General features: G+C 44.7%; 1 protein-coding gene across 2 annotated transcripts in view; it reads right to left on the bottom strand.

The window, feature by feature from the left end:
- ADAP1 (ArfGAP with dual PH domains 1) overlaps positions 1-13,303 on the bottom strand; it is a 326,339-nt gene that overhangs the window by 197,291 nt on the left and 115,745 nt on the right. For both annotated transcript variants that reach the window (XM_068244589.1, XM_068244587.1), the window contains exon 2: positions 3,207-3,337. In XM_068244589.1, coding sequence (XP_068100690.1) covers positions 3,207-3,337 — 131 coding nt within the window. The remainder of the gene's footprint in view (positions 1-3,206; positions 3,338-13,303) is intronic.

Genomic DNA, 13,303 nt, shown 5'->3' with positions numbered 1-13,303 from the left:
TACACGGGGGGGGGGGGGGGGGGGGGTGGTCTGGGGGGGGGGTCTGGGGAGAATCTGAGGGGTGGGGGGGTGATCAGGAGGGGGCAGGGGGGGGATAAAAAAATAGCATTGACAGATAGTGACAGGGAATGATTGATGGGTGATTAGGGGGGTGATTGGGTGCAAACAGGGGTCTGGGGGGTGGGCAGGGGGGGTCCTGAGGGGTGCTGTGGGCGATCAGGGGGCAGGGGGGGGGGGTAAAATCAGTGCTTGGTGCAGACTAGGGTGGCTGCACCCTGCCCTGGTGGTCCATCGGACACTGGGACCACCAGGGCAGGAGGCAGCCTGTATAATACACTTTGTAAACATTACAAAGTGTATTATACACTTTGTATGCGGCGATCGTCGGTTTTACATCCCGCTGGCGCTTCCGTATGGCCGGCGGGATGTTGCGGCGGGTGAGCGGCGTCAGGTGGAGGCGGAGGATCGCGTCACGGATGACGCGATCGCTCCGCCCATGCCCCTACAAGGACCGCCGCCATTTGTCTATACGGCGGTCCTTGCGGGGTCCACTTCCCGGCCGCCTCTGTGCGTTAGGCGGTCGGGAAGTGGTTAAAGTGATCCTTAAGTCTAACATAAAAAATGAGATTTACTCACCTGGGGCTTCCCTCAGCCCCCTGCAGCCGATCGGTGCCCTCGCAGCCCCACTCTGATGCTCCAGGACACGCCGGCAAACACTCCCGGTTTGGCCGTCACCGGCCGACAGGCATGGGAACGCGAGTGATTCTTCCCGTTCCCAGCCATAATATCGCCCCCTATGCTGCTATTGCGGCTGCAATGCCTTTCCTTATGTATCTGACCTTACAGACTAAGCAGGTATGCAAAACTTTTTTTCTCACCTCCTCTAAAGTATACCTGAAAAGAAAAAGGGGCCATAGGGGGTACTTAACTCCGGAGGGGGAAGTCTCTGGAGCCTAAAGAGGCTTTCCCATCCCCATCCATCCATTACAGTGAAGGGACTCCTGAAAATCTGCAGACAAGGGCCTGTCAGCGGTCAAGCAAGCGCAGTAGCAGCTTTCCCTCATGCTCTGGCAGAGATAGCTGAGCCAGTAGAGCAGACCTGATCGGGTTCGTCTATTTTTGCCGGAGCACGAGTGGAAAGCTACCAGTGCGCCTGCGCAGGCAGGTAGGTAGGCCGGCCACTGCGATTGATTTTGCATCAATCCTATTGGGGCTGCTAACATTGGAACCGATGGGCGGGGGGCGGACGCCTCATTAGGATCCATAAGCTTCCACCTCCTGATTTAACCTCTCTGGCGGTAACCCCGAACGTAGTTCGAGGTAAGCCGCGCAGGAAGTTTTCTCAGGCCCTGCTGGGGCGATTTGCTTAATTTTTTATTTTGCTGCACTTTGCTAGCACTTTTCTAGCTGCGTTAGCACACCGATCGCTGCCGCCCCGCGCTCGATCGCCGCTATCCGTCGCGCCGCGACGCCCCTCCCAGACCCCGTGCACTGCCTGGCCAATCAGTGCCAGGCAGCGCTGGGGGGTAGATTGGGACTCCCAATGACGTCACGATGTCGCTGACGTCATCCCGCCCTGTCGCCATGGCGACGGGGAAGCCCTCCAGGAAATCCCGTTCTTTGAACGGGATTTCCTGATCGGAGATCGCCGAAGGCGATCAAAGCGGGCGGGGGGATGCCGCTGACCAGCGGCTATCATGTAGCAAGCCCTGGGCTCGCTACATGATTTAAAAAAAACAAACAAAAAAAACTGCTGCGCTGCCTCCTGCCGAAATTAATTAGACCGCCAGGAGGGTTAAGTATCAGTTTTTTTCTTTAAACTAAAGCTAAAGATGTCCTTTAAGAAACAGAACAAAGTCCATAAAAGTTTGTGGTCCTCAGAATTGCTGTTTTATGACACCAGCAGGACCTTGCAAAGACTGTTTGGGAGGCTCCATCGTTCTCTGCAGTACTCCAGAACAGAAATCCCTCCACTCCACATTGACTCTTCCACTCAGCACCAGTCAAAATAATGAGATAAACAAACTCAGAAGAGAAAATAGGGGACTAAGAAGAGGAAGAACAACAGGAATATCTAAGGGGGTGCAGGCTAGTGAACTCAATGGACGTAAGTCTTTTTTCAACCCAAATAACTAACTATGTAATAGGAGGACACTGGATAGAAATAGATACTCACGTTGGTAGGAAAAAGGAGTTTTTTTCCTACCAACGTGACTCTTCATTGGAGGTAAGATACCTCCTTTTTAATATTTTTATTTCTACATTTTTGGCGCCTCCCCAAACATTTTTATCCAGTGTAACCCTACACCTCTAGTTGAGGTGCTAATCCTCACTACTTGTTGACTTCAGTCCACTAGTAGATAGGACCACAGGAGGAGAGCGACAACCCAGTTCCAGAAGGTTTCAGGACACCGAGCAGAAACCGTTTCATTCCACGTGTACTTATGATGGTTGCTGGACTGCAATCCATTTTTGTGAGTATAATCACCCACAATATTCTGCTATTATATTGGTCCTAACAATACTGCACCATAAGGGCTCCCGGTCTTCCTTTCTCTATAGGCCAAAAGCTATCCATTCCCACAGTGAAGGGGTCGCCTGTCATCCACACCAATATAATAGGAGAACAGTTCTTGTAATTGCTCTAAATAGAATACTCAAACAGTAATTAAGCATTGGTATGTACACAGATGCAGAATATAGGAAAAACTATTTCTGAGAACAGTAGGCCACTGGATTTCAGCCTGACCATAATGAAAGCAACACTAATCAGTTTCAGTGACTGCAAGGCCGGATTTATACTTTTTTCGCCTCTGGGCCAAGTATATTGGGGTTCCACTTCCAAGTGCAGCAGTGCCCTTCCCATTCCATGCGCGCCCCCTCTGCCATGTGCATCATCCATGTATACAGCCCCTCTCTTTCATGCATAGCTCTCTGACATCAGCTTCCCTTTTCATATATTGCTCCCCATTTGCAACCTTTTCTTTCATATGTAGCAACCAATATTTTCGTGTACAGGTGTCCCCTTGGGCTGCAGTCATCCAAGGCCCAGTCCTTGGTGGCCTTTCAAAAAATCCAGCCCTGTGTGACTGAAGTCCCGCTTTAAACCCACTACTATAGAAACCCGTCAAACTGGTGACAAGTAGTGCATGAGTGAACAATACACAATGTAGAAAGAGATCCCTGTACAGAAATCAAGTCCATACCTCAATCTGTACATCATCCCACGGGTCTAAGCGGACAGATTTCACTCGGCTGATCTGAGGGATGTTGCGGTGAATTCCGGAGCAGTTCAGGCAAATGAAAACCCCCAGAGTGTAAGATGCCCAGTCTGGATCTGCGGGAGAGACGGCAGACAGATGCTTCACATTAATGCACAGAAGGAGCTCAGCAGGAGACAAAGCTATAAGAGCCTCTATAAAATATGTACTAAGCAAATGGATAAAATCTGCCAAACGTCATTTTACATTCTAGAGGGCTCTTCTGCCGGGATAAAGGCAACAGCTTTCAGAATGGTGTGCTCATATGGTAATTTGTCTTTTCACAGCTAAATATTCCTCAAGCAGTTGGTGCAAGGAAAAAAAAGTTCTGCAGGCGACTTGAAAAACAATGCAAATTATGCCAGCGCCAACTGACATTTACAGAGCATATGGATTCTAATAACCCACATACAATGCAACAGTAAGCAATCTAAAACTTAAGGTACACTGCCAGAAACCTAAACATTTATGAACATTTATCGGCTTTCTTGATGATTGGGATCCTGGCATCCATAATCTGCACCTGACTACACTGTATGCCATATTCTAGTTACCTAAGCTTCTGAACTGACCAAACAAATGAATGTACTGGTCGGGCACCATCCGCTTATTGGTATGTCATCTTGCCATTATTTCTTAACTGAACTCTTGTCCTCGTCCCCACAACCATTACAGTATACAAAATGCCCCCACTTTAACTAAACCATCCTGCCTATTCCAGCCTGTATGGGAGACAAAGTTTAAAGGGGAGGGGTCCATGTACATTTATGTTTAGTTTTTTCATTAAAAAACAAAAAAACTAAAATACACAGCCCCCAAACAGATTTTAACAACACATTTTTATTCTAACTCGCTGCATGCAGGCTCTGAAAGAACCTGTGTCCTGTCTCCATAGCAGTTCACAAACATTATAACGCATGCATTATGCAATGTGCATAGTGTTAGGCTACTTACACACTAAGACGTTGCGTTTTAGGGGACGTTATGGTCGCATAACGTGCCCCTAACGCAACACATGGTGGTGCGGGAGAGGACGTTAGAGTGATCCGCGTTAGGCGGCTCTATCCGCATAAGGTCTCCCAGAGTGGCGCTGATTAGCCGGCGGGACCACGTTATGCGGAGCGAGACACTCCGCATCACGTGGTCCCACCGGCCAATCAGCGGCCGCCAGTGCAGTGCATATTAAGTAGCCATGTGCGCGGCTACTGTAGCGGCATCTCCCCGCCTCCTCTCCGCCCCCCACTGAGCATGTGCAAACAGTCTAACGTAGAACGCACAGCATGCTGCACTTTCACTACAACGTGCAGCGTTACATGTAACGCAACGTGGGCACTGTGAACAGCCCACTTGTGTTACATTGCTGTGCGTTGGGGGAGCGTTACAGGCTGCACTAACATGCGCCTGTAACGTCCCACTGTGAAAGCAGCCTAAGTCTATAACTTTTTTACAACTTAGCAAATGTGTTGGCGATTAATAATGCTAACCAACTTTTATACAGCTCTACTTTAGTGTGGTTGTGGCTTTATTACCCCATAAGGAAGACCAGAAATGTAATGCTCTGGATGTCTCTTTTTCAATTTCCTTTTATCTCTCTGGTAATTTATTTTATTTAGTTCCAACACGTTTTTATTGAAAGAGCAAATGAGACAACATACCAGAAGGGAAAAAGTGTCCAATCAGACAATAAACCATAAAGTATAATTGTCCATTAAGATATAAAAGAAAATAATAATAATTAAAAAAAAAATAATGGAAGAAAAAAAAAAGAAAAAAAAAGAATAAAGAAAACGAAAGGAAAACAAAATAGCATATAGTAAAGATACAATAGTCAGCTTATTTATCAATAACAAACAGTTCTCCTCAGACGACTAAAAAAGCGTAATTAAATAGAACTATAATAAATATCAAATAAAGGACTCAGGCTTTGTTCACATCTGAAATCGAAATAGCTGACGCAAGCGATTTTCTATTTTTTGCGCTTTTTTTTCTCCTCCCAGCGCTTACCTGTGCACTTCGATTTTGTGTAAAGCGCTTTTTGCAGAGCGATTTGTTTTTTCACTTCCTGACACAAGTTAGGAAGTGAACTCTTTTACCCGGAAATGAATAAATACAATGTATTTATTCATCAGCGCTGCGTAATATGTTGGCGCTTTATAAATACAATAAATAAATCAAAGCGCGAACGCAATCGCTGCACAATGCGATTTTGTGAGCGTTTTGCGCTTTTCCTATACCTACCATTGTAGCAAAATCGCCCTAAAAAAATTGTACAGGCAGCGCTTTGCTAAGCGGATCAGAAATGAAGCGCTCAGATGTGAACTCTCTCATGGGGAATCATTGCACAAGCGCTTTTACTGCAATTTTGCAAATTGCCGGCGTTTAAAAAATAGCGAAAAAACCCCTAGGTGTGAACAAGCCCTCAAACAAACACAGGGCAGGACATAAAGCAGGCCCAACCAAAAAAGAAAAAACACCAAAGGCTTCAAAAAATAACAAATATTGCACCCCAGCATTATCCGCAAAGTCCACCCACGATCTCCAGGTTTTTGTAAACTGAAGCATTCTGTCCTCAGTGACCGCCATCATCCGTTCATGGATCATACTTGTGTGGGTCGGGCAATAACATGATTGACATCTAAATAAGAAGTCAGCGAGAGGCTAGATAAACCTTAGCACTGTTCACAATGTGCAGGACCATTCTATGAGAAGGATGTTTCAAAGAGCTGGGCTTATTACCCAATAAAAAGAATGATGGGTTTTTTGCAATAGGAACTTGGAGATCTTGGGCAATCAGGACACAAACTTGGGACCAAAAGGTGGAACTTTAGTGGATGAAAATCACTTATCATTTTAACATGTCAATTTCCACCAAAAGTAACCTGTCTTGTATTTCTAATTATGTTCAACAGCTACTGCTGCCAGGTTGGTGACAGATCTGCTTTAATTGTCACAAGAAGAAATGCTAAGAGACATATAAAATCTACAAACAGAATTAATCCCATCAAAACAGGTCATTATATTTTCCAATTAACATGCAAAGTGGAAAATCAGAGATGATTACGCAGATTTAGTACTATTTCAACACCGCAGCCTGCAGCTGATAAATGGATTGTTTGATGTTCCTTGATAGAAACACTTTATACCCAGCAAATGAGCTCTTAACTTGTTTTTTTACATATTAATTGTGGAAAATGTTAATCCATTCCTGTACTTCAGTTCCAAAAATAATATCTAAGTATGTAACACGCTGCTTACAAGTGAATGCTGCTGCCTTCCGTTCCTGGGAGATTGTGGAGAAAGCCGCAGAAGACGGAACAGCTGGGCATACAAGAAAACGGAGGCTGCTAAAAATGGATTATCTGTTTCCAGGTTTTTAGTTCCCAGTGAAAGCCATGCCGACTCAGAACCACTATGATTTTGTAAGTGATCCGAAAGGAACTTAGAAGTCATAATGCTAATAAAAGTATACTAAGTATAAAATTCCCTTAAATATAAATATTTAGGTAAAAAAAAATATTTTAAACACTTACTGACAAGCTGACGCAATAAAACGTCCTATTGGAGCCTGTTAAGGGCTCCAGGACGTTTTAATGCTTCGCTTGCTCCCGCCGCCACTGTGCACCGCGCCTCCCCCACCACCGTAAATAGTTGCCTTAGGGACTTAGCTGTTTAATCTATATTTTATGAGGGTCCTAGTCACCTTAGCCCATTTAAAAAACGGGCTAGGTTTGTCATTATTTTGCCGCACGCATACAACGCCCACGTGACGTCCGATGCGCGCACACACGCACGCCCCTTCTGGTCCCGTCCTCCGGCTCTCGGCACCGTCGGCAGTGTCTCTGCGTCTTGTCCCTGCATATGCGAAGTGCTAAAAAGCACTGTCACAGGGACAAAAACGGAAGCAGAGACACTTGCCAATTATATATAGAGATATTACTTTACTACACAGGTGCTTTTAATTATGGATTGGACAAAAAAAAGGCAGAAAAATTACACCTATTGTATATTTCCCAATAATATATTGTCGCCATACATTGTCATAGGGACATAATTTAAACAGTCTAATAATTGGGGCAAATGGGCAAATACAATTTGTGGGTTTTATCTACAGGAGAATGTTTTATTTTAAAACTGTAATGGTCAAAACCTGAGAAATAATGTTTTTTTTCAATTTTTTCCATTAAAATGAATTTAGAATAAAAAAACATTCTTAGCAAAATGTACTACCCACAGAAAGCCTAATTGGTGGCAAAAAAAAAAACAAGGTATAGATCATTTTGTTGCGATAAATAGTAATAAAGTTATTGGCGAATAAAAGGGAGGAGCACTGACAGGTGAAAATTGCTCTTGTCCGTAAGGGTAAAAACCCCTAGGGGGTGTAGTGGTTACCTGGGGCTTCTTGCAGTCCCCTGGAGTCATCCTGTGCCCATGACGTCCTCCTGATTTTCTCCAGCCAGCAGGAGTGATTCCAGCAAAGCTGACCCATCGTTGGCTACTGCGCACACGCGGCTCAGAGCTGCACGCACCCTGACTGCACTTCTACGGGCGGGAGCATTCTGCACAAGAGCAGTATTCGAAAATCAATACTGTGCATGCCGAGAGTGCTCCCGTCTACGGGAGCGCGATCAGGGTGCGCGCAGCTCAGGCTACACATGCGCATTAGCCGGCGACAGGCCAGCTTTGCAGGGGTTGCCACTGCTGGCTGCAGGGAATCAGGAGGATGTTGTGGGCAAAGGATGACTCCAGGGGGCAGCAAGAAGCCCCAGGTAGGTTAAAATCATATATTTTTTTACTAAAATATTCCAAAATGAACTCAAGGTGAAATCACGGGTCAAAAACCACATACTTACCTAAAAAGAGGGAAGACTCTGGATCCTGTAGAGGCTTCTTGTGTCCTCCCCATCACTGCGACCCCTTGGAAGATCCGTGCCGTGTCCTCTTCATGCACCAGCGCGGCCATGCTGATCCTGCAAAAACTAGCTTTGGGTAGGAGTACATGTAGAGGGAGAACAGGAACAAAGTACATGGACCAGATCCTAGGCAATCAAAGTATGGGTCCATCTCAGGCTTCTTTCATACTGCTTTCAGGCTTACAAAATAATAAACAGATTATGGTACGAAATGCCGACAAGGGAGGCTCTGTGGTGGTATTGGACGTTGATATGTATGCGGGTGAGGCCCTCAGACAGTTGGAGGATACGAATACCTATTTTTTTTTTAAAGATTCTTTTTATTGAATTTTAGCACATAAAAAACACTTAAGACAATACATCCCCTAGAACAGATGGGGATACCAACATTTACAACCATAAGAAGAAGATTTACATCCATAAACCCATATTTAGAATATAATACACAGCTAACAATGTATTAGGGTATTAAACGCATAGCAATAAGTTTACATTTTGTACATCATAGTGAATAAACAAACTTCCCATGTCACTTAATATTGTTTTAGTTCAATTGCCCCGGATACATTTGCTAAGTAGAAGCACAGACTCACATTCTTCAGTACAGCGGTTAAGTTATGCTTACATCAGTATATCTATATATCTATAGAGATATGCACTGTGTTGTATGACAACACAGCACAGCAGTTACTATCATTCCTGTAGTAGGTGAGACCCATTGACAACAACTTTTGGCGTTTAACCTTTTTTATATATATAGTTTTAGTCCGAAACAGCTGTGTCCCGATTTTTGACCCATACGTCCCATACCTTATGAAATTTAGAAGCACACCCCCTAGCAATGTATACGGCTTTGTATAAATGTAGAGAAGAATTGATTAAGTTTTTCCAGTATGGGAGTGATGGGGGGTCCTGTTGTTTCCATTGTAGCAATATGCATTTTCTATAATAATATAATAATAATCCAACTAAAGATCTCTGGGCTCTTGTTGGGGCCAAAGCTGTTACTTCTCCAAGGAGACAATGTAATGGTTCCGGGTGTACATTTATTTTTGTTATACGTGTAATGTATTTGCATAATGCAGTCCATTGTGTGGCTATTCTTGGGCATACCCAGAAGATGTGGTCAAAGTCTGCTGACTCTTCCCCACATCTCCAACAGTTACCAGAGTTGGCCGAATAAAATTTAGCTAGTTTAACTGGGGTCATGTAGGCCTTATGTAGAATTTTAAATTGTATAAGTTTGTCCTTAGTGGCAATTAAGTATTCGAACGGTTTTATAAGGGCATTCTCCCAGTCTTCGTCGTCAATAGTGGGGATTAGGTTAGTCCAAGGCTGTTTATATATAGATGAGTGAGGTTCTGTAAGAAGAATTATGTGTTGGTATAGGGCAGATAAAGCTTTTTGTAGGTCTTCTTTTTTAAGGATGTCTTCTAATTCTGTGGTTTGTAACCTGACTATACCATCTTTATATTGAGTGCGAAAAGCATGTCTTATTTGGATGTATCTAAAGAAGTGTGAGTTGGTTAAGGAAAATTTTTCCTTTAAAGTATTAAAGTCAGTTAAGGTATTATTGGAGATAATATGTGACAGTTGAAAAACTCCTTTTTTTATCCAGATAATTGGATCCGGGATAGTAAAGAATTGGGGAAGGATTGGATTATTCCATAGGGGTGTGTTGGGAGAAATTCGGTTGCATGGGGCTTTATACCAGGCGTGCACCACATTCCAGGCCCTAATAACGACTCTCATATTGGTTAGTAGTGGGTATGGTGCTTTTAGGCCTCTGTATAAAATCTGTGCTAGTGCTTCAAATGAGCCAAGGTGCGCCGCCTCCAGAACCATGGAAGAGTTAGAATGGTCCTGGACCAACCACCAATGAGCTGTGACTAATTGGCTAGCTATAAAATATTTGTACAAGTTAGGAAAGGCTAAGCCGCCTTCGGTCCATGGCCGTTGTAATTTTGTAAGGCTGATGCGCGAGGTTTTATTATTCCATATAAAAGTGCATATTAATGAGTTAATTTGCATAAAAAAAGTTTTTGGGATCTATATGGGGGAGTTTCTAAATATATACGTGTATTTGGGCAAAAGTTTCATCTTAATTAAGTTGATCCTTCCTATTAGCGAGAGGGGGAGACATTTCCAGGCAGCAAGTTTTTGCTTGGTATACTGAAGTAAAGGAAGGAGGTTGTCTTGGTAGAAGTCAAGCGAATCATGGGATATCCATATATGTTGACCCTACCCCGGAATTTCAGAGGAGACTATGTAGTCTCCTATCCTGCGGTGAAAGTCTGGGAGTCATAGACCAAAGATTAAGACACTTTTTGGAGGTCAAGTTCCCCATCATCCCTATCTTCCACCATCTGCCCAAGATCCACAAACCGGGCTCTCCCCCAGAGGGCAGACCCATTGTGGCCGGCATTGGCTCTCTGGGGGAGCGCCTGGGGTCTTGGATAGACTCTTTACTGCAGCCCCTGGTGAGGCGCCTCCCTGGATATGTCAGAGGCACAAAGCATTTATTGGCAAGTATGGGACATATGGAGTGGAGGGCTGGATATTTGTGGGTTACGGTAGAAGTTAAGTCCCTCTATTCATGCATCCCACATGGCCTGGCATTAAAGAGACTCCGTAACAAAATTTGCATCCTGTTTTTTATCATCCTACAAGTTCCAAAAGCTATTCTGTGTTCTGGCTTACTGCAGCACTTTCTGCTATCACAGTCTCTGTAATAAATCAATGTATCTTTCCCCTGTCAGACTTGTCAGCCTGTGTCTGGAAGGCTGCCAAGTTCTTCAGTGTTGTGGTTCTGCTATGAACTCCCCCTTCCAGGCCCCTCTATGCACACTGCCTGTGTATTATTTAGATTAGGGCAGCTTCTCTCTTCTCTCTTATCTTTTACAAGCTGGATAAATCGTCCTCTGAGCTGGCTGGACTTTCACATACTGAGGAGTTACAGACAAGGGCAAAGCTGTTTGCAGGAAGAAAAGAGCAGCCTGAAACTTCAGTGCATGAGAGATGCAGGGGGGAAGAAACACACAGAAATGATCTCTTGAGATACAAAAGGAAGGATGTATACAGCCTGCTTGTGTATGAATGTATTTTCTATGTGTGGACATACTGTACATCAACCTACTTCCTGTTTTGGTGGCCATTTTGTTTGTTTATAAACAAACTTTTTAAAACTGTTTTTAACCACTTTTAATGCGGCGGGGAGCGGCGAAATTGTGACAGAGGGTAATAGGAGATGTCCCCTAACGCACTGGTATGTTTACTTTTGTGCGATTTTAACAATACAGATTCTCTTTATAGGCTCTCGACTTTCACCTCTCCAGATATTCGGATTATTCGTGGGATCTTCGCACATTTATTTTTATGGCCGTCGAGTACCTCCTGGTCCACAACTACTTCATGTTTGATGGCCGGTTTTTCCTCCAGAGGCAGGGTGCTTCCATGGGCGCCAAATTCTCACCATCCCTTGCCAATTTGTACATGAGGTGGTGGGAGGAGTGCCATGTCTTTGGGGGAGCCTGCCGTCTGCTAGAGGATGTTGTGTGGTACGGGAGGTACATCGACGACCTGCTAATTGTCTGGAGGGGTGATGTGTCGGGAGCCGAATGTCTGGTTGATTATTTTAATCTTAACGACCTGAATCTGCAATTCACACATTCGATAGAAGCGATTTCTATCAATTATCTAGACATCACCTTGACCGGTAATTCTGACACTGAGACCATTAGTACTAGAACCTTTAGGAAGCCATGTAGTGGTAACACCACTCTCAGAGCCGACAGTTGTCATCCAGCCCATACAGTACGTGGCATTCCCGTTGGGGAATTTATTAGAGCTAGACGGAATTGCTCAGATGAAGCCCACTTACCCGGTGAGTTCAAAGCGGTTGAGAATCGCTTGAAGGCTCGAGGTTATCCTACTTGGTCCATTAAGAGAGGGAGGTCAAGGGCCCTAGAAAAATCCCACCAGGATCTATTGGGGGATTCCGCACAATATGCCCAGAAACCACATAGGCCTACCTTTGTGAGCACCTATTCAGTTGATTTTAAGAAGGTGACTAATATTATCAACAAATATCTCCCCATTTTGGAAGGAGATGCAGGCCTCTCCCCGATCTTGAGGAACGGTGTTGGCTTCTCTAGCAGACGGGCCCCTACGCTTGGGCAGATACTCTCACCCAGCCTTTTCAGCTCAGACTTGACTCGGGAGACTTGGCTGTCGGTGGTAGGATCATACAAGTGCGGTGTCCCAACGTGCAGATATTGTCATGCTCACCATAAATCTAAAGTTGACGTCTCTATGTCTAGTGGCCGCCACTATAACATTAAGCGGTTCATTAATTGTGGCACAAAATTTGTGGTGTATTTGGTCGAATGTACCCTGTGTTAATTGCAGTATGTGGGGTGCTCCACGAGGCCACTAAGACAGAGGGTGGCCGAACACTACTTGGGGGCAGGTTGGGCCACTACGAACATCTCCAATGTGGCCAAGCACTTTAGGGACCAACATGACGGGGTGATGAGGGGTTTTCGTTTTCAGGGGATTGAGCGGGTGTCACTATCTAAGAGAGGAGGCGACCTCTATAAGAAATTACTAAAAAGGGAGGCTATGTGGATACATCGCCTGGGCTCCAGAGCCCCTCAGGGCCTCAATGCCAAATGGGATCAGGCGTTTATTACATGATTTGGGGTGCTCTTTTTGCCTCTTTCTCTTCTCTCCCCCTTCTTCTCCCCCTTCCCCCCCCTTTTTTCCCCTTCCCCCCCCCTTTTCTCCCCTCCCCCCTCTCATTCCCCTGCCTCCTTTTCCCAGACTTCCTGTTCCTATACATTATGGCTCTGTCTGACATAGTATGTCGCTAAATCTACTAATTCCGATGTTTGCTGCTCTTTGGAGTAAAATGTTTTAATTTTTCTGTAATGTGGTTTTATTTATTTGATTATGTATGTACCTATTCAGAAGCGAGATGTCTTGCACTTGTAAAACTATGGTTTTCTTCTCTGTCCCTCCCCCTTTCTTTTGGGTGTGGCCCAGATGATCAAGTGCTTAGACAACCCCCTATTTAAGGGGAGTATACCATTATTCAGTCAGCTATGATTAAGGGCCTGAATGGCTCGAAACATG

This window comes from Hyperolius riggenbachi, chromosome 7, assembly GCF_040937935.1.
Source record: "Hyperolius riggenbachi isolate aHypRig1 chromosome 7, aHypRig1.pri, whole genome shotgun sequence".
In the NCBI taxonomy this organism is placed as follows: Eukaryota; Metazoa; Chordata; class Amphibia; order Anura; family Hyperoliidae; genus Hyperolius; species Hyperolius riggenbachi.
The sequence above is the reverse complement of the archived record's forward strand: the minus strand, read 5'-3'. Positions and strand labels throughout refer to the sequence as shown.